Raw genomic sequence first — 25,163 nt, forward strand, 5'->3', positions numbered from 1 at the left:
TCAGAGGAGAGAGTGTGACCTGGTGCTCCCCTTGGCTGCTGAGCCTGGTTCAGGGAGTTTGGAAAAGCGCTGCGGCGTTTCTGAATCCAGTCCTCTTTTAGATAAACCCTATTCTGTGTCCTTTGGCTTGGTTAGGTGTTCGTGGTATCCCAGTGGGTCTGTAAGTTGTGCGTTGGAGGAACGCATCTCAGCTGTTCAGCTGTTTAGTGTGGCTCTGCTGGAGGCAAGGAGGCTAATTAGTTCTCCCCAGCTGGGAAGTCACCTGGGAAAATAGCTGAGTGAAATATTTAGCTTGGGATGTTTTAATATGGAGTGGGATCCTGTATTTAATGGTTCCTGCTTGTGAATCTGACTGCAGGATCTGTATGTTGGCCCTTAGTTTTGTGGCAGTGCCTGGTCTGGAGGATAACCCCTATCCGGCAGATGCCAGGCGTTTCCAGTGGGTTTGGACACTTCCTCTAGGACAGCTGCTGCTCACTGGCACGAAGCAACTGCTTCACCTGGGTGAATGGGAGATCATGGTGCCGTGGTGGTGCTTGGTTGAGGGTATGGAGGAACAAGGAAGTAATTTCTGGATTTAAAAAAGAAATCATAATTAGAGAAGTACGAGTGTCAACAAGTCCGTCCCCACCACTGCACGGTCCTGCAGAGGCACCGCTGTGTGTGTGTGCTGTGACGCAGGTGTTTCACGGCCGATGGGATCATCCTGGTGGCACAGAGGCAGAGCGGAGGTCTCCGAGGTCCGGGCAAAGCCCCCCGTGCCCCGGAAAGGGACCGCTCCGGCGGGGCCGGGACTTGAACCCGTGGCCCTCGCCGCTCCCCACCCCGAAGGACCCCCCACACTTTAGGTGCCCGCCGCGTTCGCCGGGCGGAGGCGTTCCGGCAGTGGGGCGGTTGCCCGGAAGCGGAAGCGGCGCCGCGGGTCCTGGCGCTGCTGCGGAGCGCAGGCGCGGGCTCGCGGCGGCGGCGGCTGCGTCCTGTCGCTATGAGCGCGGCCGGGCTGGTGTCTGCCACGCCGCCGGCCCCCGCACCGCCCGGGGCGCCCGCCGCCGCCATGCCCCCCGGCCCCGAGTACTACGAGGAGGAGGAGCTGGAGAGCGCCGAGGAGGAGGACGGCGAGCGGAGCGCTCGGGCCCGCGACTCCGATGAGGGTCGGTGGCGTGGCGGGCTGGGCCGGAGTGGGGAGGAGAGGGGCCGGGGGGGCCGTGGTGCCCTGGGAGGGGGCGGAAGAGTGGGGGCTGGGGCAGAGGGGAGAAGCCTGGGGCTCACGGCGGGCAGTGAGGGCGCTGTCAGCGGATTGGCGGGTCCCGCTCGGGACGAGTGCGCTGAGGAGGTGGAGGAGAACGGGGAAGAAAATCTTGGGTCGAGTTTGGTGGAAAAGTGGTTTGAAGCAGCAAGAAAATGGGAGGAAAACGGGGGCTTGTTAGATTGCTGGAGCTCCCTGTGGAAGAGTAGGAAAGCAAAGCTGACAAGTGGAATTGGAAGTGGTTTCCAGGTGAAGAAGAGGCAGTGAAAGAAGGCGAGAGCGCTGAGGAGATGGGATCGCCTGTATCGGACAACAGGGGAAAGGTTGCGGAGAAGTCTGGTGTACGAAGCTTGGTTATAGTTCTGTGAGAGGAAGGCGGGGGGAGGAGGAGGCAGTTAAGGTAGAAGAAACCGCAGGCAGAAGTTAGGGAGTGCAAGAGAATTTTAGAGGAGAGAGGAGTTTTGTAGAAGGACCAGGAAAGCAATAGAGAAGAGGAAATGGAGGCAAAACTCAGAGTATTCTGGGGTGTAGGGCCCATAAAATAACTTATAAGGGAGATGAAGAATTGCCTTTCAACAGTGCCTGTTGCTCTGTCAGCTGGAGTCCTCCATCATGTCCGGTACGTTCCTGAATGAGATGCCAGAGCCAAACTTGTGGATCCTTACAAAGAATGGCAGTGTACTGGTTGGTGTGGGGCTCCCAGTGGTTGCACTCGGTGAACTGGATATAGGAGTCCTTTATGGTTACCTAGACATCCAAGTTTTTTTTCTTTCAGTTAAAACTTTTTGATTTATCTTTGGTGTGTTGAATTTTATCTTAATGTAAGCTTAAAGCATTTGTTCATAGTTTAAGAAAAATCTGAGGAAGGTTTGATTTAAGGGACTGGTACCCCCTGTCCAAGTGTATGGAATTTGGAACTACAGCTGTATTTTAGACGTTACAGCTGTACCCTGCTTGCTGCATCTCCAGCCTGGGGACACTGACCTCTCCCTGGGGAGGAAAGGTAACGAATTCTTGGCTACTCATGTCTCAGAAGCCTGAAAAAGCCTAGCAGAAAACTAGCAGTCCCGCTCTTGTTTAATTTGTTTACAGTTTATATTATCTATTCATAAAATTGGGACCGTCTTCATGGTCGTGCTGCTCTTTGTTATGTGTAAATGTCGTGCAGCGTGTAGCTGAGAAGTCAAGGTCAGATTACAGCAAGTAACTTTGTTACCTTTAGCAAGACCATTGTGGGCATCCCCAAGAGCATCAGGTCAGTGTTTTCATTTTGGAGGGTTGCAGGTCAGTCAGGATGCAGGACGTTATGGCTGTTTCAGACGTTGCTTTCCATACAGTGTATTATGTCATGGGTGAAACTAAAGGAAGAGGTCTTTCAGAGTCGTTAGACTGTTTCTGTCTCACCTTTGTGTGAGTGTTAATGGACAACCTGTTGTCTTAATCTGGGAAGAAGTTACCAGACTGTCTGAAGTTGAAGCTGTTTAGACTTGATGTGAGCTTCACTGCAAAGCTACCAGAGGGTTTACGTAGGTTAACTTACGTTGGCAGGAGAGAGGTGGGATGGTTCATTTCACTTCTGAGTTCATCTCTCCAGAGGCCTGTCTGGTTGTGTGTTTGAGGTTAAATTGCCTGAGGCTTGGGGATTTTGTGTGTTTGTTTTTAAATAATGTACTACTATGTTTTTTTTAGATACTTCTTTAGTTTTAACAAGTCATTATGTACCTCATTTAGACACTGAGGATGCCAGCGAAACTGATCTGGCAAAACATGAGGAAGAGGACTTTGTGGAAATGAAAGAACAGTAAGTAGCCCCTTCTAATCAAAAGTAAGGTCATGTTCTGTTCATCTGGCGTTTGGGATATTTTTTTTTGCATAGAACTTTGCAATGTTTTGGGCCAAGTTTGGGGTTTTTAAGTGCTTAGCTCAATGTAATAAGTAATGAGTCCATATACTGGTATCTCTTCTTCCCTCAGTTACTGGCTCTGTTCTATATGTATTCAAGAAACTAATCACTGCTGCTGTTTAGAACAAAGAAATGAGTATGAGTTTCTGAGAGCAGCTGAGTTTTGCTGCAAATGAATCCCACTGCAGGCAGATCCTTGAAATAAAATCAAGGATCTACTTTATATAAGCCAAGCGAAAAGCACGACGTCTGTTAAAATCCCTTAAACAACAGAATGCTAGTCCTGCCCAAGAAGACAGGATTTTTGGGGGCTTGAAATAGTTTCTCTTGATGTTTAGGTGTATTTGAAGTATTTTGTCTTGCTTACTGGCAGAGGCTTGTTTTTTATACAGGTTAGGAAGACTTGGCCTGTGTTAAACCACAGATATGCAAGAAAGGAAACGCGAGTTTGCAACAGCACCAGGAATAGACTTTGGGTTTTTTTTATAATGTCAAGATCTACGTCAGGAAATGACCTCTAAGTAGGGAGCCAATGCATAAGTATTAAGACTTGACAAAGTGGCAGAATGATTCTGTTGTAAAGTTTATGGTGTCTGTAGATCTAAATGTTATTTTAGATTTTGACAGTTAAAAAGTAAAATGCTATTTTACCCGGAACTGTTCCCAAAATAATTGGTTTAAGTGCCTTGTAAAACCAATGGGGTGGCAGGGTTTTTAGACAGAATGATAACCTTTCATCTGAGTAATATCCTTCTAGTTCCTGAAGTTCTTCTGAAAAGTTTTTAATTCTGTGTAAACATGTTGTAACCTACCTAAGTAGATGGTGAAATAAATGGGGTGTGTTTGTTTTTCAAAGTAAAGTTGCGTGCTGTCTGTCTTTGCAGGATGTATCAGGACAAACTGGCATCTCTGAAGAGGCAGTTACAACAATTGCAGGAAGGTAAGCTTTGAAGAGGGTAGCTTTTTGTTTTTCCTAAACAATTTTCAGCACTTGTCAAAGGTCATAGAAGGATGAGGGTTTGAAAGATGTTAGCAGCATCCTTCACTGAATGGTGGCTCTCAGTCGTGCTGCTTAGTGAAAAATGCCAGCCACTTTCCATCCTTTTTCCCTCTGAACACTTGTAGTTAAGCCTGTGTGTACTGAAGGATTTCTTACAAGGAGTAGTTGGCTTTCTGAAAGAACAGGGAACGTGCTTATCAAAATAAGCAAACTAGAACTGTAGTTTTCTGATATCAGATATTAGTATTTGCATTTCAAGTGGTGTATGGCTCCTTGAGAAAGTCTAACACATGGAAAAAATAAAATTCTGTTGAGAATTCACAATTTATTTCAACTAGGTACTCTTCAGGAATACCAGAAAAGAATGAAAAAGCTGGACCAGCAGTACAAAGAAAGGATACGAAATGCAGGTGAGTGGAATTTCTTTCTAAGGTGCTGCATACAGCTTAAATTAACAGTTTTTATAACACTTGAAGAAAAATAGTGGTAATTCTGACCTTAAAAGCAAAAAAGAACTTGCTGGAGCAGAGGGTTCTTCTGCTTCCGAGGGCATAGTGTAGGTTTTTTTTGAGAAGCATGATGGAATCTGTCTTGAATTTTTTTTTTTTGCCTTCATCAACATTGATTGCTGGCTGTTTACTAAACACTAATAAACAGTTTTAGTCTTCATTTGTGTGAAACAGCACGAGTAAAAAAAAAAAATTCAATATTCCGTATTCAAATATTTCATTTTTATTGTTTTTTAAATTTTTTATCTGGCACCATGCCTAACTTAGTCTCCCACTTTGGCTCGTTCGTTTGTGCAGCTTGCGTGAAACCTTCGGGTGTGCTGTTTCTTTGCAGGAATGGAAGGTGAGGATGGTAAAGGATTTGCTTGAGGAATTTAAGGGAATTGAACTTCTTGTTAACAGGAATCCATCTTTCTGAGATGAATTTCATGCATATCAGAGCTGCAATCTGTTTTGATAAAATTAAGACTAACTGCAAACTTGTGTTTGTGGCTGGCGAAGACAAGTGCTGCAGCAACGTGTTTTTTCCACAGGAGGGCAGATGGTGATAACTTTCAATTTTATGATTAAAAAAAAAAATCCAACTGCTTAGTATTACAGGAAGAATGGTCTTTTATGTTTTCCTTCCCATTTGAGCTTTAGGGTTTTGCTTTTTTTTTCAGAATTCACAGATATTAAAGCAGCAATTTAGATGTACCTGTATTTGGTCACCTCCGTAATACTGCTTCTGTGCTCAATTGGTAGAGTCCTTTGCAAACAAAAGGTTTGACTATTATTGGGTCATTGTCATCTCTGGTATCTATTTTGCTACTTGTTTTTTTTAATTACTAAAAAAAACGCACAGTAGTACAGTATTGCTACTGCAGTCTTCTGTGAAATGTATTTGAAGCCTGTGATCTTCACAGAAGTTTTTATTATTTCAGGTATTGCCAAAGCTTAATATGATGACTTGAGGGCTGATCAGGTGCCTTAGTTTGCTGTTCTTGCCACTACGTTGAGTAAAAACTTTGTTTTGGGCATTATGTCCTCCAGGAAGCTCGAGAAGAGTCCCATCCTGCCTAAGAACTAATCATTGCCATGTGTTAGAACTTAACCTTCAGTGATACAGAACTATTTCGCTGCGTGTTTTCTCGGGCATAAACAGCCTGAATCAGACACGTGTGGGTTAAGTAGCTGAATTTTCTCACAGCTGCAGAATTACTCCTGTACCAGGCGTTGCTGAAATTCATTAAATTAGCTTAAACTGTGATTTTCTTGCCAGCTGTACATTCAGCTATATGTTTCAAGCTTCTATCTGGGAAGTTTGTATCTAGTATTAATTGATTGTAATTAAACTGGAAGGAAGATGGACTGCATGCTTACTATTGCTGGGAATGCTAGCTGAACTGAATAGATTGGAATACTACTGTGTAAGCTTTGCAAATCTTGTTGACAATCTGTAGAAAACTTCCATTAACAATATATTTTTGTGGAATTTTTTCACTGCTACTTTATTTTCAACGTAAAACTGCAAAGTGAGAGTAGAGATTGGATGAGTATGTACACTATTTCGTTCACTGCCTTTCTTGGCTGCAATATTTAATGACTTCAAATGTTAGGGAAGCAATTTTGTGCATCTTTGAAGATAATAAATTAAGGCTTTCTTCTCTTTCAGAACTGTTCCTGCAGCTGGAAGTAAGTACTCTTAATTTCCCCAAATATATATTAACTAGATAAATAGATATAAACCTCGTTTCATCAACTAGTACTTGTGCTTGTTTTCCCACAAGAAAGAAATTTTCTTCCTCTAGCTAGCATTATTACAGTTGAGATGTAGTACTGCCCACTGTTGGTACTACTTCAAGTAACTTCTGGACTTTGTCATTAAAATAGAAGTAAAGAAATATTTGCTCTTGGGCTGCTGTATGCTGGCTGAGCATTTGGCTTGTTTAAAAAACTTATTGAAGTTGATAAAGAACAGTGCTGTTTATAAATCTGAAGAGCTCTCTGCTAAAGACTTGATATGTAATATTAAAATGTCTTTTAAAAATAATGATTTTTTCCGATATAGTACTGCTTACTTTAGTAGTTTTTAGGTGGTTTTCTGTTGATTATGAATATCGATAATCTTTAGAACTGGCTGCAGTTTTGAACTGAAAGCTAATCAGTACCTCAGTTGAAAGGAGCTGTGGTGATATCATCAACTCGAGTCATTGGTTCCTTAGTTGACCTTTTTGTTCTTTTGGTTTGCGTTAGACTGATCAGGTGGAAAAAAATTACGTCAAGGAAAAGAAGGCAGCAGCAAAGGAGTTTGAAGATAAGAAAATCGAGCTGAAGGAAAATTTGATTGCAGAATTGGAAGAGAAAAAGAAGATGATTGAGAATGAAAAGCTAACCATGGAATTAACAGGAGGTAAAAACCAAGATAGGCATCTGTCGTTCGTCTTGTCCACTCTGCTACAGCTTAGGAGAAAAATATACAAGTGTAGCAATGCTGCTTTGTATAGACAGGTAGAAGGCTTTAAAGCTTTCCAAATGCCAACAGATGTGGAACACAAATTGATGATCTTTTAATGGAGAAAGCAGTTCGTAATTCAGTGACCTGAATTACTAATCAAAATGGTGGCAGCGAAGCAGAGAGTGCATGGGCTTTCTTACATGCAGGAAAAGGAGCTTCTTTAGTTCCTGTGATCTGGCAGTAAAACTATTGATAGCCACAAATATTGACATAACCAGTGGTGCCAGGTTGTAAGCTGTGTCCTTGTTTCTCCAGGAACAGATGGTCAAGAAAGGCAAACGCTGAAGGTTGAAATAGGTTGAATAGGTTTGTGAGCTACATTTGTGTCCAGACTCTAGAAAATGCACATTAAATGGACAGATTTCTTTTGTGAGACCAGTTGGTACCCTTGGTGCTCTTTGCAGTAATTGACACAGTGGAGCTAAGTAGGGGGGTAATTAACCTGCTTCTGAAATTGTGCTGCTGTGGTACTGAACCGAAAGTCTGGTTTGATTCTCTTTTTAAGAGCAACTCCCTCACTTCATGGACAGGTAATGTTTGTTGTATTGCTGTGACCTGTCCATGAGTTAGACCTTGTATATGTTTCCTACATAGTATCTACAGAAGTTCTGTAAGATAATTATTTAATTAGTATCCAGAAGTGAGAATTAAAACCTGTTTGGACATATTGAGGAGTGCTCTTGGCTTTGTACAAACTGTCTGGTCTGGAAAGCATCTTGAGCTATGCTGTTTGCCTGATCTAGTCTGATCTTACAAACTGTGCCTTAGCCTTAACTTTCCTATTGTCATCTTATGCCTGGGCCTGTTGGCTACTAAGTTGGGATGCAGTACTAATCTTGTAAGCAGATTTTCAGTAGTGGATCAGGATCTGACTGGATGTTACCTTTGGAAATCTGCGTACCAGTGTTCCAGGAGTCCAAAGGAATCCCATTTCTCTATCAGTGGGACAGCTGTTAAGATCAGGATCCAGATTTGCGGAGTTAAAGGGAGACTGAGGAGGGGTAAAAAGAAGTATTTAGTAGTCTGATTTGGGGACCAAATTAAGCCTCTTCAGGGAATTGTGTCCCCCCATTGTTGTGAGTCCTGAAGAGACGAGCTGTTTCGTCAAGTACAACTCGAGCAAGAGGCAAGTGGAGAAGAGATCCGCTCTGTGTGCGTTAGCCCTCCCGTATCTCCTGCCTTCCAGACCAGCAGAAATGCAATGCTATTTCTTTAGAAGGAAAGGATTTTGTTGGGAGCATGCGCTGGAAGCTAAGAAATAAGAATACTGGAACTGATGTTGGCCAGATGGTTTTTAAAACCTATGGAAGTTCAGTGTATGCAAAAATGCAAGTTAGCAGCCTGATGAGTAGGCTGGTCTGTGAGTGTTGCAGTTTCATTAGGTGAAAATAGTTGCCTGCTGTTCTGGAGTATTGAGTAGTGTGGTTCTTGTCTGCTAAGCCTCATGCCATAATGTGTTTTGGGTCAGATGTATTGGTGCTTTAGTGGCTGTTCAAAACTTCCTTTCTAAGTTTTCATTGATGTCTTGAGAATCTCAAAGTTCTTCAAATGTTTAACAGTAAATGTGAGCATCTCAAACTTTATTTTTCTGAAAATTTGTTTGGTGTGACTTTTAGCTGACTTGTTGCAATTTTAAGATACAGGATGCTAAGATAAAAAGGAGAAAATTGATCTCTCTGCCTTAATCACATTTTAAGCAATATAGATAATAGCTCTGTGACAACTCCCTTGAAACTAATTTTTAAAAAGGAGAAAAAGCCTTCTCGGCTGCATATTGCCTTGAGTAAGTGTGCCAGACACTCTTCTGAGGCTCTTGTGAGTAGGTCTTAAAAAGCGAGAAGAACAACTTACGTTCAACACAGTGAGTTACGTTTTTAGTGTCTGCAGGGCTATTGGTGTTCAGAGTTTTTCAAATTCAGCTTTGAATCATAAAATCACAGAATCATAGAATGGTTTGGGTTGGAAGGGACCTCAAAGATCATCTAGTTCCAACCCCCCTGCCATGGGCAGGGACACCTTCCACTACACCAGGTTGCCCAAAGCCTCATCCAACCTGGCCTTGAACACTTCCAGAGATGGGGCAGCCACAACTTCTCTGGGCAACCTGTGCCAGTGCCTCACCACCCTCTGAGTGAAAAATTTCTTCCTTATATCTAATCTAAATCTGCCCTCTTTCAGTTTAAATCCATTGCCCCTTGTCCTATCACTACACGCCCTTGTAAAAAGCCCCTCTCCAGCTTTCCTGTAGGCCCCCTTTAGGTACTGGAAAGCTGCTATAAGATCACCCCGGAGCCTTCTCTTCTCCAGGCTGAACAGCCCCAACTCTCTGTCTGTCTCCATAGCAGAGGTGCTCCAGAATCATCTTCGTGGCACTGCTCTTGACCCGCTCCAGTAGCTCCATGTCCTTCTTGTGTTGGGATGGTTAGGGCTAGAGATAAGGTTTCCTTTGGCATACGCTCAGTGGATGGCACTTCATTTTAAATTTTTTTTTAAAGTTTTAATCATCATATTGTTCCCTCGATGTGCAGTGTTGTCATCCTTGTTCACCGTGGAGATGAGGAGTAGTTGGGTGTATTCCGAACATGTGCAGCTGCTCCAGGTTTTAGCATCTAGAGGGAGCCAAAGAGGCTTCATAGACTTCAGCGCTGCCTAGGGTGGGACTCAGGTGTACTTAAAGATGAGTGAATAATTCTTAGCACATAGAAGGAGAGGTGAGATGTGTTTAGCATTTAAGACGTGGTCCTTTGCTTGCCAGTTCAAGATGCCTTCATAAATTAAGGAATGATCTGTGAGAGTTTGAGTAAATTATTTCAGTTAAGACTACCTGTAGACATGTGGACAAACTAATTTCAGATAATTACTTCTTGGTGAGAAGACTTGTGTTTCAATTTTTAAACAGATTTTTTTCTTTTTCCCCAGTGTATATGCTGCAACTTATTTTCTGTCAGCTGCTGCTCTGCATGTTATTAGTTATTTCATTAATCATTATTTGAAACATTTTTAGATAATTTGAAATTAAATACTGTTTGTGTTGAAAAATCACTCCAGCAGACTTGTGTCAGTCTTGAATGCAGCAATTATCTGTATTCCTTTGACAAAGCTGTTTTTCCAGCTTGAAGACAAGAAGAGCAGTTGATTTGTAGTTGATGTTTTACCTGCTATTAACTATCCGAGTTCTGTTAGCAAAGAACTCCATGAACTTTGCTTTTTTAAATGATCTTTTCAAAGCGGGTCACATTAACATTGAAGAAATTTGCCCTGAATCCTTTTAGCATCGTTGTGCTGGTTATCTGTCCCTGAAGGAGCTGTAAAGTGCCCCCAAACCAGCTGTGCCACTTCCAGCCCACCAAGACTGTAACCATGGCATCGCGACGCCGTTGCTGAACAGTGACCTAGTATGAAAGAGAACTTGTGTTCACTGTCAGCAGTTCCAGCTTGGATGCTGGAAGCTATTACCAAAAAAATCCAATTTTCTGTATGAAAGAGGAAAGATTATTTTCCTTGTGTAGAAAGGTGCTGCTTCTTACTCCCTTCCCTCTGGTCTTATCAACTCTCCAACTTCATTATTCTACAGATTCAATGGAAGTGAAGCCTATTATGACGAGGAAACTGAGGCGACGACCAAATGATCCGGTTCCTATCCCAGACAAGAGGAGGAAACCTGCCCCTGATATCCTTTTAGAGAGTCATTGGAGGGCTATTGTATCTGAAGCCAGCATGCTGCTTGTATCTGTGCTGTTTTGTACAGGAAGGAAAACGAAATGAGGCTCTAGGATCCAATTTTAATCCAGGAAATGCTGAAGCAGAATTCGTCATGTATAATGTGTGATAAACTAATGTACCACCACCAGTCTTTGGAGATCCCTTGGCATCCTAACTTCAACTTCAGTGTTGTGTGATAATTTATTTGATTTTTTTTTTTTGTTGGTGAGAATAGCTTGAATTCTTCACGCAATTTTTTTTCACAAAGGAAAAACTTTAGAAGAACGTTATATATAAATGCTGAGGTAATTGGTTCCATAGATAGTAAACGGCTTTATACATGAGCCAAAGCTTTTCTCATTTCAAGATGTGATAAAATGTTTGCCAGAAAGATCATATTTGTCATATCAAAAGAGTTTTTCCTTTTCTGATAAAGGCTTCAGATCTCTAATCCAGATGAAAATCCATCTGTTTTCATATATCACGAGAGAGAGAAAAACATGTATACGTAATCCTTCTCTTCTGCCTTGTTGCGTGTTTCTTAATTAAAATGTTCCTTGGCTTCTGGAAATGTTTTTAGCTCCTCTGTGATGATAGGCACTTCTGTTTGGGTATTAAATTCACCTGGAAAGGAAGGCAATGATATTTGCTTTGCAGAGGCTTATTAGATACCAAGTTGTATGGCTTAAATTAGATTAAAAAACCTTACCTTGCGACTTGTGAGTGACTCACATTTGGTGAAGGCGATATCAAACCTTGAACTTCCAGAGTTCATGCGGGATAGTCACAAGCATCCCCAGTTTTAATTAACCTCTTTCTGGCTGGAGATTCTGTTCACTCTTTCAGGGGAAGAAAAAAATCTATTTATTAGTGCCCCTATCTCATCCAATATAAATGAGTTTCCCAGTGAACATGACCTGCTAATTGAGCATGGTACAGCAGCCACAGTACGAAACTCTATGTCTGCCTTTCCTCACTGGGGAGAGGATTCAAGTCCACCAGAACCGAAATCCTTAAAATACAGCCTAGCAATTGTTAACTTTAGTTTAATACTTGGAATACTTTTGACTTAACAGCTGTTTTGAAGAAAAACTGGAGATTAAAGCTGGAGAGAGAGTCCACTGCTTCGTCTGGGTATTGTTTTCCTTTTATGCACTCAGGTTTTTCTTGTGTGGAAATGAGAGGAGCCGTGGAAAAGGGAAGTAGGAAGATGCAATCATGAAACTACACAGTCGGATAGCGGAGCTCTAATAAGGCTCTGAAACACTAACTTACATGTTTTGAGATTTTTTTGTTGTTGTTTTCGGGCGAATTGTAGGCTTTTATTTATCCTCATCCACACGAGGATATGTTTTGTGCTTCTGGCTTTGTTTTCTTGTTCTTTTTTTAATTTTTTTTGATGAGGTTTTACCTCTCTCCTCCCTCTCTCTCTATTCCTCCTTACTAAGTTGCAAAATGCTGACTTTCTTCTCCTAGGTTTGGGTGGGACTGATCTTCAAAATCTGAAGCGAGTCTCTTGTGTTTCAGCTCCCAGCTTGTTCTCTACAGAAACACAAGATGAAAAACGCTGAAAACACTATTGATGCCTCCGTGAAGTAAATGTCAATGCACTAAAGGTTTTTCATTGATGGTTGTGTCTGAATAAGTTAGAATGATTTTGCACTCTATTTGCTGCTGAATATGAGGCTTTGTGGAGATGGACTAGTATTTATTAATATGACAAAAAAAGCTCAAGTATGACACTTAGGAAAATCTTTGGCAATTTTACAGAAACCTTTTGGCTTACATTTAGTCAAGTGAAATGTCATTGACCTTTAATTTTTAGCCTTGCTTGTCAAGAGCTTACGGAGCCTTAATTCTGGATACCTCAGCTGAATTATTTGTTGACTGATGAGCAGATAATGGAGGACCTGAGAACACTGAATAAGGTAGGGATTATTGCTTGATTTGTGTTTCTTTGTTTTGAAGGGAGAGCTTATGCTTTCCCCTGAGGAGAACAGAGCTCTCTGGTTTATGTTTCTTTTTGATATGTGGGACTATTTCATCCCAGTAGGCTTTCTGATGTAACACTATAAAAGATTTGGCAAGATGGTATCTCCTCCTTTTTATTTTAATAGGTTTAATTAACCTAATTAAAATGACTGTCATCTAAAAATGTTAGCTTTTGTCTGAAGCAAGTGATGAGCTATCGTAAGGACACGGCTGAACAGATGTTAACGTGTCTTTCTGTGAGATCACAGGCTGCCTCTGTGTTCAGCCTTAGAGTGGGGTGGTTTTTTTGTTGTTTAGAGGTGGTTTTTTCTCCCCACTGTCGCAGAACTTGAGCAAACCAGACAGGATAAAGTGTGTAAGTTTATAGTTTTTCTAGATTTTAGTACCTTATTGGTTTCTTGCGAAACACTTTAAGGCTTATCTAATTTCTTATAATAGAGGCTGCTTATTAAGGCTTTCGAGGATGGTAGTGCAGCATGTTTTTTGTGCCAGCTCTTGAGGTTTGTCTCATGATTTATCTCCTGTATTTCATGTACCCTGAGAAATGTTGGGTCATGTTCAAAAATATAGCGTGTTGGATGGGTTTGGTTTTGACTTTAGTGGATTATCTGAATGCTCTGAACTTCAGTTTGTAGACCTTTTGTATCATGATACTGATTACCTACGCCTTTGGCTATTTATAGCATGCTTTTCTGGTGACGTGTTATGCCAGTTAACAGTACATTTTTAAAAAAATAATTTAGATTATGGAAAGTAAGACTATCTGAAATTATTACTGCAGACTGCATGGCTCATGTCAGATCTCTAACCCTTCTTTGCTCTCTTTCCATGTAGCTTAAATCACCCAAGAGACCAGGTGAGTTAAGAGTTGCATTGGAACTTGTTCACAGTCATGCTGTTTTGAACAGAGAATTACACTGTGGTCTTTTTGACTGTATAATTGCTGACTGTGTAATTTGACTGTATAATTGTTTTGACTGTGTAATTGCTGTTCTTTGCGTAGCTACTGTGCTGAATTGGGTGCTTTGTGGAGTCTCTTATCTGTTCTGAAGTTTGTCAGGGATGGGAAGGGAGGTATATGCATCTTTGGTGGCTGAAACATTTGAGCATGGAAAAATCCAGCTGTGTAAAGAGGTTTCTCCATTATATTCAGATGCATCTGGGCAGCTTGCCTGCTTGTTAGGTTGGTGGAGGGATTGAGAACTTATGGGTTTATGCACTCAGCTCACTAGATGAGTCTGTACACTTTATTTCAAGACAGAGTGTCTTATCACCTACTTATCAAGATTTTTTCAGCTGTTTCAGTAAATGTTGTCATTTATATACTCAAGGCAGAGGTTGAATTATTCATGCCAATAGAGAATATTTTTCTGATGGAAATTTGAGTTCGTAGCTTTTTGTGCTTATTATTTCTGCTTAAGATGACATTATTAATTACAGTTCTGCAGTCAGATGTGCTACTGTGTGATGGACACATGCTGGTCTTTAAACACAGTCTCTCTCCTGTTCTCAGCCTCTCCTTCCTCTCCCGAACACCTCCCGGCTACACCAGCAGAGTCTCCAGCGCAGCGGTTTGAAGCCCGGATAGAAGATGGAAAACTCTACTATGATAAGAGATGGTAAGTCCTGGTAAATATCTGTTTTAATCAGTCTGAGTGTTGTCTAGTGAGGAGATAAAAGACCATGGAGAGAAATTGCTTTGATATAAGAATTCTTGGGCAGAGGTTAGCCACTTCCTCCAAGGGCTAATCGTTGTGACTTCGGTAAATCAGAAATGACAATGGAGTGTTTAGACCTCATGGACTGTCAGGAGTAACTACTGGCTCAAATAAATCTTTTCCATGGAGTCAGTTGTGCACACTGTGACACTTAGGGAAAGATTTTTGTCAAACCTGGTGTTAAGTAAGAGAGCCATCAGCAGATGTAGTGTGATGTAGCTGTGAAGCCCATCAGCCTAGGCTACAGATACGCCGTGATTGCAGGTACAGTGGTGTCAGCAGTGTTCACAGTCGTGGTGTTCCGTTTTGTGGAACACTGGCCCATCGTTCCACCAGGTGGCAGAAGAAATGTTGTGCACCAGATGAGAAGAATGAAAAATGTTTCCAATAACAAACCCAAATAACCTTTAAAGATCAAACCCACATGGGAGAAACAACTTCAGAATTGCTGATTGGATTTAGGTCTGTTAAGTTTTATGGGCATATAGCTGGGCAAGCCTCACAAAAAGCAAGGAAAATACTGAATTTTGCAGAGAAGTCTTAGTGAGTCTTAAACTTAATCCATGAGACATGCAAAACTGGATAATCAAGGGGACAATCTAGTACTCCTTGAGCAGAAAGCAATTTGCAAGTCCTATGCTTATCTGTTGCCCACTTTGGTGTTCTGGTGGCTCAAAATAACAAGTGACAAGGTTGTAATTTTATCACGGAAGACAATAAGTGTGAAGCTTGTTTTCTACACGACAGCTGTCTCGTACAGTTGGTCAGTTTTTTTGTCTGCTAGTCTTCTGACAGTGAGGTTCCGTCAAGGATTCAATGTATGCAACTGTGATAAAAGGTGCTGCCTGGCACTTAAACTTCTGTGAAGCATAAAGCAGACATGAACTGAACAGGCTGCTTATCATTTCACAAATTCATGAAGTTCTTTATTTGCTTTCATAATTGTTTTCTGTAAAGTGACTGTCCTCTAGGATATATTTGGATGAATAAACTGTTCTTCAGAATTTTTTTAAGCATGTAGAGTACTGTGAAAAGTTGCATAAGTGGAAAAAAAAAAGATGGGATCTGGAGTATTGTGTCAGTAAAGCTCCCAAGCTCCCACCAAATTTAAACCTTGGAGAGCTTCAGTGAGCCCAGATGAATCTCTCAAAAGCACAAACTCTCTCTGAAAGGTGTCTAGTTGTGATGTGAAACACGAACATATTTTTATCTTGCTGAGTTCAATTGTCGTGGGGGTCTCACTCTCAGGAATTCCAGCTGTTGCCTTTACTGGTCTCCTTGTTCTCACACTGTTTTAAGATAAGTATTTTACTTTTTTTGGCTGTAATATTCTTGCTTAGATATTTTTGATTGATAGTAATAATACTTGTGCAAAGCAGCTGGTATTTTTAAATAATGAAGTAACTCTCGATAGTGGGAGGGTAATTTTTTCTAAGGTGTGTTAAGGCTGTAGCTGCTTGCATGCACCAAAAATAGTAAAACTGGCAGCTCAGGAGTGACTGCTTTCTCCGTTTCCTGACAGCAGCCATGAAGGACCATTATCTCAAAGTAGTGAATGTTTAAGGCTAGTAATGGACTCCCTCCGGTCTTGCAGAGACATTTCACAAACATGTCTCCAAAGTGGAGTTCCAGATAGATGTGGAGTTAGACTTCAGGTTTTATCCTCAATTTGCTCCATGCCCCTCCATCAGATCCTAAAATACAGTTCGCTGTAAAACAACCATCTTTTTGCTTTTAGCTTTGTCTGCATACAATAATGCAGAGTGATTTCTTTCAATCTTCTGATGGAGATGCAGTTGAAAATCTTGGCCTTTCAGCAAACTATTTTGTAGCAGAAAGTGGAATTATTTCTGCTCGCTTCACTTGTCAGTATGGTGGTGTATTTTACCTACTGCAAAAGCAAGAATTGTTAGAGACTTCCCTTCTCTTGAAAGCCAACTTAAATTCCATTGCGTGTTTCGTCTGAAGTACTCTCCTCTGTTCCACGCCTCTGTTCCCATGTGGGTGTATAAACCTGGCAAAAAGATGAGACTTGGGTGTGTAACTGAGACCTTCCAGGCTACTGTGCCTCCAGCTGACCCGCGTCTCTGCGTGCTCGGAGCAGGAGGCCGTTGAGAGCTCCTTGATGAAAAAGTGCTGAACTGACTTGCTACCTTGCCTTTTCTGTGCACAGTTAAGAGATTTACTGATGGACAGTAACTTGTGGTGTGAAAGCCAGGGGCTGAAGCAAGCTTCGTGTGTGTCATTAGCTTTGGAATTCCCTGGCAATCAAATGTTGAAGAAACACCCTTGCGTGGAAAAATTATTTAATTATCTTAAAAATTATTTGTTCAGCTTGGAGAAGAGAAGGCTCCGGGTGACTTTTTACAAGGCCGTGTAGTGATAGGACAAGGGGCAATGGATTTGAACTGAAAGAGGGGAGATTTAGGTTAGATATGAGAAAGAAATTCTTTACATTGAGGGTGGTGAGGTACTGGAACAGGTTGCCCAGAGAAGTTGTGGATGCCCCATCCCTGGAGGTGTTCAAGGCCAGGTTGGATGAGGCTTTGGACAACCTGGTGTAGTGGAGGATTTCCCTGCCCATGGCAGGGGGGTTGGAACTAGATGATCTTGAAGGTACCTTCCAACCCAAACCATTCTATGATTCTGTCTGTGCAGGCACAGATATCACTTGAGATTTTTATGTCTCATCTTAGGTCTGGTTTGTAGCAGCTTTATACTGTTCCTTTCTATCGATCAGTGATCATCTGGGCTCAGTAAAAGGAGATTTTTAGCTCAGATCATTGCTGCTACTGAATTGCCCTGAAGGCCACTGACATCCTTTCTGTTAAAATGAGGGAGAGGGAATAATGGTTGGGCACAAGTGTCTAAAGGTTTCAGGATTTGGGTTTTCCTCACCCGTTGGTAATTAGTATGTTTGGAAGGCTGAAAGCTGACGCTCTCGTTCTCGTTACTGGCAAGCAGTGTGAAAACTCTGAGTACGTGAGCCAGTAGGAAGAGATTACAGAAGAAACTATTGGAAGACTTCCATATTTACAGTATGGTTGTTGTAGAAATAACTGTGAAGATTATGCAAATTCATGCATTTTGACAAATGGCTGTCAGCCAATCAGACTGCAGGGCGTTGCATACTGAGTAGTTACTGGGGGAATCTCTGCAGTGATTCTGGAATGTGAATTGCCCAGTTGAATACGAAGCACATCTTGATTAGGGTAAAGGTGGACATGTAGTTATGCTTCTGTAACTATAAAGCGTTTTGGTGTTCTCTTGATGAAGGTTATTTACTTACAAATAATCCATTTCGGTATAATTAGTTCTGCCTGTGGAACTCTCGCAGGCAGGATAAACAGAAACTGGGGAGTTCTGTCTGGCACACTTTGCAGCACTCACCGGAAACACGCTCTGCGAAGACAGCGAGACCACCAAATCAAGCAACTCAGAGTTACGGATTTCAAAGTTTTTACTTTGTTTTATATGAAATGTGCTAAGAAAAATATACAGCATGACTAAAATATGGTCTAAAAGGGGAAAAAATGGATGTGCTGAGACACAGCCTCCTTATGGCAGGTACGTACAGCTTTTAACAGAAACAGTTACCTGTCACTTCCTGGTTTTGGGTATTTTAATAAAATAAGACAGTATTGGAAGCTTGAGGTCTCTGTTTAAGCAGTACATAGACTGCACTGATTGAGTGCCAGTCACTTGGTGTGCTAGTGATTTTGTATTGGGGAACGTGGATAACTTGAGCATCTGTGATTTGCTCTGTCACATTTTGTCAAGCATAATATGGAGCTGCCTTCTAAAATCCATCCTGTGTCTGAAATGTGGAAGGCTGGTTTGATTAACTCTTGAAGCGTGGGCTTGTTGTCCGTCAGTGTTCTCTTACCTTGTGGCTCCATGCTCTGCCCCTCCCTCTGTCAGATGTGAAACCTGTTTTCGGTAATCTGCCTGCAGGATGGAATGTGGATTGAGGGAGCTTCGTGCATTCTGAAACACCATTTAAATGCAAAGTGTGTGTGTAGAATCAGACCACCCGCTGTGTTGGTTGAAGATGGGGAAAATGGTGTGGAAGGAAAGACAGACTTCATTTACTCTGTGCAAATGCTTGTGGAATCCGAGCTTTATCAATCTTATTACTGCTTCTTTTCTCAGTCTTTGGACAGCTAATGGTTTCATGTGTGTGTTGGTGTTTTTGTGTTTTTTTTTTTTTAATTTTTGCAGGTACCACAAGAGCCAGGCTATTTACCTGGAGTCAAAAGAGAACACGAAGATCAGCTGTGTGATCAGTTCTGTGGGCGCCAACGAGGTAGTGGGCTGCGTTGTTTTTCATGGGAGGGGGGAAAGCCGTGGCTCAGCGTAGGCAGGCAGACAGCTGTAAAGACTAGGAAAAGCAGCGTTGCTTTCAGAAAAGATGTAGCTGTCTGGTGTCTAAAGAAGCTGAACCCAAGGTAAAACTGGGTGGAGAGATCTCTTCTTGCCATGAGAAGAGACTTGCTGTGTTTCTAAAGAATGATCCTGCATTTTGCGAGTGGTAGTTTGGCAGGCAGAATGGGAAGAACTGGCATGTTGCATCTCGTTGGCACTGCGTTCATAAGTTCCATTTCCATTATTTCAAGAATATATGTACACAGTTGTTATTAATGTAAAATTAAAAAAAAAAGAAAATCCTGTTTGGAATCCAGAAGAGGATGAGGAATAATTTTGTTACCAAATTTAGCTGTTGTAAGGGGAGAAAATTCTTCCTGCTAACCTGAGTGCAGTAAGCTGGCAGCATTCATCACCTGCCTGGGAGACAGGGCAAGTGAGTCATTTATCTGAGACAATTTCCTTGTGGCTAATGATTAAGGCTTAGAGAAGCAGGCGAGGAGAGGTGCGTGCCGGAGATTGATGAGAATCTTGCTGTAAAATAAGCTTAGTGCTCGAGCAGTGCATCAGTTGGGCAAAGGGAGCAGTTTGTTCTTTGTTTGCAGATTCCAGACACTTTGAGGAAAGAAATTACAGACTTGAATGCACTTGTCTTCAATCAGCCAATAAAGTAACTTTAATTTGTTTTGGCTGCTAAGGGAAAATATTTTATTTTCAACGAAATGAGTTGCATATGGGATGTGCTTTGTATCACAACTGTTCTCCTTGCAGTAACAGTTGTTACGCTCAACGGACGGTTGTTTAGATAAAGTAGTAGTAGCGTGCTAATGGAAGCATTAGCATTAAAACTGCTCATTTGATTAAAGTTATTACTCTTAACTTACAACATGAATACTCAATCTTTTGGGAGCATCTTACCTGAAACCTGAAAGAAACGAAATCCCTTAATTACAATCGCATGAATTCCGCTTTAAACAAGACAATAGGTTTTGGGTTAGTTCTGTGGGGTTTTTTGAGACAGACTGGGGATGAGGCGAGGCAGTTGTACGGAACCATCACAAGGCAAACAACAAGGTAAAGCCAAGGGAGATAAATACTTAACGGGTACTGGAATGAGGTGGTGTTCTCTTACGAGCACAACGTGCGCATCTCAGATTTCATCACAGGTTCAAAAGCGTGGGTGCCAAACTGTGATCCTATGGGTCCTGCTTGAATTTGGGAACTAGAAGGCAGACCTAGATTTGAGGTCTCTAATTTGTAGACTGGAGTCAAAAGTTGATAGTGTTTCTAAAGTAAGTCAAGTTATTCAAAAGAACTTTTCCGACAATATTTGCACAGTGTCTCCCCACCAGCATTTCCGTTAATGCTGAAAGGGAAAAGACTTAACTAAGAAACATCAGCGACCTTATGGCATACAGTTGCCTTTTTGTGACTGGGGAAAGGAAGTAGTTAACGATGTATCAGAGGCATCTTTGTTCATATGAAGGTCTAAATCAATTTTCTTAAACTGGGTTTGAATTTTGTAGTTGGCTGTGGGCCTCTCTGACATGGTCTGAGCTTTGGTGATCCCCCTTAAAAAACAAACTGAATCTTCCCAAACCCAAATTCTTCAAAACTTGATGATGTGTTTAGATCTAAACAAAATACATTTCTATTACTTTCAATGTGATTTCCGTGGAAACTGTGCATCAAATGCTGCATTGGTGGAAATCATTGGCCAAGTGCATGGAACCAGTGAAATAATTTGCCTTTTGACAATAAACTCTTCAGTACGTGCAGGAAATTTTTTTTTATTCCCATGAGTTTATTCAGCAATCTCAGTTTGCTCGACGTTGAAAAAAGGAGGAAACGTATTTTTCTTTTACAGTCTAGGAATAAAAGAAATTCAGGGATGGATGTTGTTGCTTCTGTTCACCATCTCTTTCAGTTCTTTAGGATTAATAAACGTTATCTTCTGATCGCAAAACACTTGGTAGGTCTAAAGTGTCAGTTTCAAGTTCAGAATACGTCTTGATTCTTTTGTTTTTCTGAACTGTGTGGCACATCTTAGTGTTAATAAGTTTTCACTGTTGTCACTTAAAGCTGAGTTCTAATTTTCCATCAAATGGAATTTAACAAAACAGCTAACTTTAGCAAGAGAAGGATACCGTTCCGTCGTCTCGTGGGAGAATGTAAAATGGTACGTTTGTTGTTCTGTACAGTTCCTCGGAGTTTGTAGATGTAAGAATTCTTTTGGTTAGTAAAACATACGAAATTCTTGGAAATGTTGCAGTGGAGAGATGACTACCAATGAAGGTGCATTCTAGTTTTTCTAGAGAAATAAGTACAAATGCGGGCAAATACTTAATTTATTTTATATCGAGGGCTTCTGCTAGTAAAGTCAACTTAAAATTAAAACACTAGAGTTAAATCAATCTGCCAGGCCAGCTGGCAGCTAATATGATAACTAAAAAAGAAGTTTTGGATAAATCTCATGCCAGCACTAACTTTATAGTGTTTTGCAGTAGGAAATTTTGGTCTTGTGTCCTAAAATACTCTTGCACTAAGAGCTGGATAACTCTTATTTTCCATGCATTTATTTAAATATATTTAAATGCAGTGAATGATAAAATGCAGAGGAGTTTTGCTCAGAATTGATTTTTAAAGTACAGGTACTTGGGTCTAAACTTCTTGGAAGTGATTTCTATTTTTTAGAAATGCTGAGTGGCTGCCTCCATGGGAGCAATTTGTCCTTTGAAACACACTGTATATCACCAAGTGACATGAATTCTTCCATGCAGGTGTTTGAGAGGCCCTTTTATCTTCAGCTACAATTTATTTAATACATTGTGAGAAATGCTTCACTGAACAAAATCAGAATAAGCTTTTCGTTTGACTAATAGTTACTTGTCTGGGCAAATCCCAGGATAGGTAATTTTATGATCTGTGGATCTAGAGAGACTTATTCTTGATTAGGTAAAGCTTAATGCCAGAGTTCTGTTGCAAACTGTAGCAGGAGGAAACTTGCTTTCCTGATGATGCTGGGAACGAGTAATTTTTCTTGATGACTGTTTTGAGCAGGAAGTGAAGGTGGTAAAGTTAGAAACCTTACTTCGTTTTCTGCTCAGGTTGCAAATGTGTAATGTGGGGAGGGAGAAGGGCTTAAGCTAAATCCCTGAGTAACGGAGATGTTCAGATATAGCAGTAAGAATACCTGGACTTATTTAGCTGCCCGTTGCTTACTGTGGCTTTTCTCTTTTTCTCCCCAATATATCTCCCTGCCCCTCCCTTTCTTTTTTTCTTTCATGCAGATCTGGGTGAGAAAAACCAGTGACAGCACAAAAATGCGAATTTATCTGGGACAGCTGCAGCGAGGTGTTTTTGTGATTCGACGACGATCAGCTGCATGACTGTATGCTCTTCCTTGGTGGTTTTGGGTTTTTTTGTCTTGTTTTTTTTTTTTTTAAACCGATAGACAACCCTTTAATGGGGAATGGCAGTCTGTTCACTCATCTTAGCAGCAGAGAACACTGTCATGACCTCTTACGAGACAGTTTGTGGCTGGCCACATAATCCCCAGTAGTCCTTAAATCTTTAGTGGTACCCAAGCACTGCCCTGGACTGTTTCTGGATTTTGCATCAAGTTTCTGTATGCTTTCTTTATATTTTGGGTGACTATTTAAGAAGACTTTGCATCATACTTTTTTCATCGTCGTTTCATGGTGCATAGATGGGACTCGTATGCTGAAAACAACGTAACATGTTTTGAATCAGACCAACGGAAGAAACTTTGCTTGTCAAGACCTGAGGTTATTCATTCTTTTTAGTTTTGTTTTCCTGCAAGGCTCGGTATGTTGGGCAAAAGGAGATTAACCTTGCCAGCTTTCAGCTGCAGCTAAGAGATGCGTCTGTAATACCTGGTATACGACATCAGCTTTATTGGACGAACTGTTTAAAGACTTGAGCGCTGAGGCTTTTTTTAGGAAAGTCTGAACAGCTTAGAAACTGCTGAAAATGGAGTTGATTTCAGTGTAGTTAAGCAGTCACACGTGGTTAATCAGAAGCTTCTGTTTCTCTTCACATTAAAAAACCCTTCAATGAACAAGCAAAGAGTATGTCTATTTGCTGAAGTAGATTTTCTGAAATAGGTGGATGAGCGTAAACCAAAGGATTAATTAACTGGCCTTTGCAGATAGCAAGACTAGGTGAATGATATGTGTGAGTATAACCACTCATACATGTAGAGAGACAAAAGGTAAATTTCATTTTCCTTACCACTGCTTAGAGTAACAGGTCATGCTGAAATCCTGCTGACAGAAGATACTGGATCTGGTGTATCTTCCGAAGAAGCCTGGTACAGAGTAGAAAGTGGCATTGACATGCTCTTGGTGTATAGCTGAAACCTTCATTCCCTACAATGTCATGCAGAGGTTTCCCTTTGAAGGGTATTTTAATTACTGGAGATAACACTGAGTTTCAACACTTCCCCTCCCATAGCACAAGTGAAAGCGCTCAAGTGATGACATTAATGTACTCCCTTCCAAGATGCTTAAAGATCTGCCTCTGGCATTCCTGTGTTATTCCCAGTCTTTTGCTGGTGGCTGAAACCACCAATACCATGTGTGACTGAACTACACGGTGCACTGGCAAAACTGTCAGATCTTTGCGTTTGACGCAAAAGAACTTTGTGCTCCTTTTGATTACTGGACAAAAAGCTGTAATTTCTGCCTTTATCAATATCTGTCACTTTGAGGCAATTTTTGTTTTTGCTTTTGAACTGCCTTCTTGTTCAGCATCAGTCGAGCCTTTCTTTCATATCTGGATAAATGGAGTATTTTAAACGACTGTTTCCATTTCTTTTACTTGCTGCAGTTGGGTGGCAGTCACATCCCGATAACTTGATGTACGTACATGGATCTGGAATGGAGTGTTATGACTCAGTTTCTGCTGTGTTGCCATTGTGGCTGAGACACCTTACCTATTTTTACTGTGTTTAGAGTTTCAACTGGATCTGGAGCTTTGGTGAGGAAAGCAGAGGGTGTCTGTTTCCCACCCCTTGAAAATGTGCCGTGGTTGATGCAGCGTTAGGCAGGTGGAAAGCAGCAGGCTGTGTTTTGTCAAGTTAACAGCATACCTAATATAACTTATCATTCTCTGCACATGTGACAGGTTTTTAATAAGGTGATGATGTACCAAACAGGATTTGTCACTGAGCCTTAAAATGAACATCATAACTCTTATTATAAGAAGTGCTAAGTAAATAGCAGGATTTATTTCCTACCTGTATCATTTTACCAATATATCTGTTTGTGAAAACAGCTGGGAGCTTTGGTTCGATTTTGGGGAGCTATTTTGCCAACTTGCTAACAGCAGGTGACGTCTCTGCTGCTGAGATGTTATCTGTTTTGGGGTAACTTTAATGGTATTAGCAGAAGTGTGGAAGTGCAGCAGCTCTCTTAGAGCCAGGCATGGTATAGGTGTGCATTGTGTAAGCTTAATTGTATAGCTGCAACACCACATCTTAATCTGAATCAACATCATCTGCTCACCATCCCTATTCCATGGCTCCCGCATCCCGAAGCCTGTCTTTCCATCAGCTGTAGTCTTACACTGCAGGCATTGGAGACATTGGGGGGGAGGGGGGTGGTGGGATGGGACACACATTTCTAGTTCACACCCTGACCAGAATTTGAAGAGTCTTCTGGAAGCGAATACCTGTGGGACTGTCGGACCATCTCCCTCCTCTGTGGACACTCTAGTGTGCTGAGAAAGTTACCGTTATCGTAAGGAGACATCTTGTGTTGCTGCAGGTGATCACGGAGCGTAGCCTTGGACTGCAAGTTGTAGTGGTGAAAAACAAACTAAGGAAGAATGAGGACAGTGAGCAGTCAGGGTGGGAAGGAAAAAATTTAAGTGTGGTTATTGACTAGGGAGATGGGTTACACAAACTGACCCTGATTCAGGGCAGTGCTTCAGCATGGAAGTTGTCAAAACTTGATCTCAGGCTCTTGCTCCGCTCTTTCATGCTGATCTTGGATCTCCAGGAGGGGATGTATGAGGTTTGTACAACTCCTTTCTGTCAGAGTTCCTGCCCTTTTAACTTATTTCTGTTTTTGACAGTCCTGACTGTGGGCGTCTAGCCCTCTGCTCAAATTTAACTGCTACACTGAAGGTATTTTGTTTTAAGGCTGCTTCTTCCTTAGTTTATTTTATTGAAATGGAAGTCTTTATTGCCTTAGTTGATCCCCATAA

At 41.4% G+C, this 25,163-nt stretch overlaps 1 protein-coding gene across 2 annotated transcripts; it reads left to right on the plus strand.

The window, feature by feature from the left end:
• Positions 1 to 985: 985 nt before the first annotated feature.
• On the plus strand, positions 986 to 24,471 carry SUDS3 (SIN3A corepressor complex component SDS3). Of its 2 annotated transcripts, none has more exons than XM_086623311.1 (12): positions 986 to 1,151; positions 2,978 to 3,047; positions 4,034 to 4,089; positions 4,488 to 4,559; positions 6,313 to 6,332; positions 6,894 to 7,050; positions 10,730 to 10,825; positions 12,724 to 12,785; positions 13,684 to 13,705; positions 14,363 to 14,468; positions 18,789 to 18,873; positions 22,223 to 24,471. In XM_086623311.1, the coding sequence occupies exons 1-12, from the start codon at positions 986 to 988 to the stop codon at positions 22,319 to 22,321; spliced, it is 1,011 nt and encodes a 336-aa protein (XP_086479437.1). In that variant the 3' UTR covers positions 22,322 to 24,471. The 2 variants fall into 2 exon arrangements, with proteins under 2 accessions (XP_086479437.1, XP_086479436.1); XM_086623310.1 differs by having other exon boundaries at positions 6,894 to 7,048; positions 10,695 to 10,825.
• Positions 24,472 to 25,163: the final 692 nt, after the last annotated feature.

The sequence above is a fragment of the Tauraco erythrolophus genome, chromosome 19 (genome assembly GCF_009769465.1).
Source record: "Tauraco erythrolophus isolate bTauEry1 chromosome 19, bTauEry1.pri, whole genome shotgun sequence".
NCBI lineage: Eukaryota > Metazoa > Chordata > Aves > Musophagiformes > Musophagidae > Tauraco > Tauraco erythrolophus.

Coding starts and splice junctions, on each gene's coding strand:
- SUDS3 (XM_086623310.1), top strand. CDS start 986: ATGAGCGCGGCCGGGCTGGTGTCTGCCACGCCGCCGGCCCCCGCACCG. Junction 3,048..4,033: donor TTTGTGGAAATGAAAGAACA/GTAAGTAGCCCC, acceptor CTGTCTTTGCAG/GATGTATCAGGACAAACTGG. Junction 18,874..22,222: donor GTTCTGTGGGCGCCAACGAG/GTAGTGGGCTGC, acceptor TCTTTCATGCAG/ATCTGGGTGAGAAAAACCAG.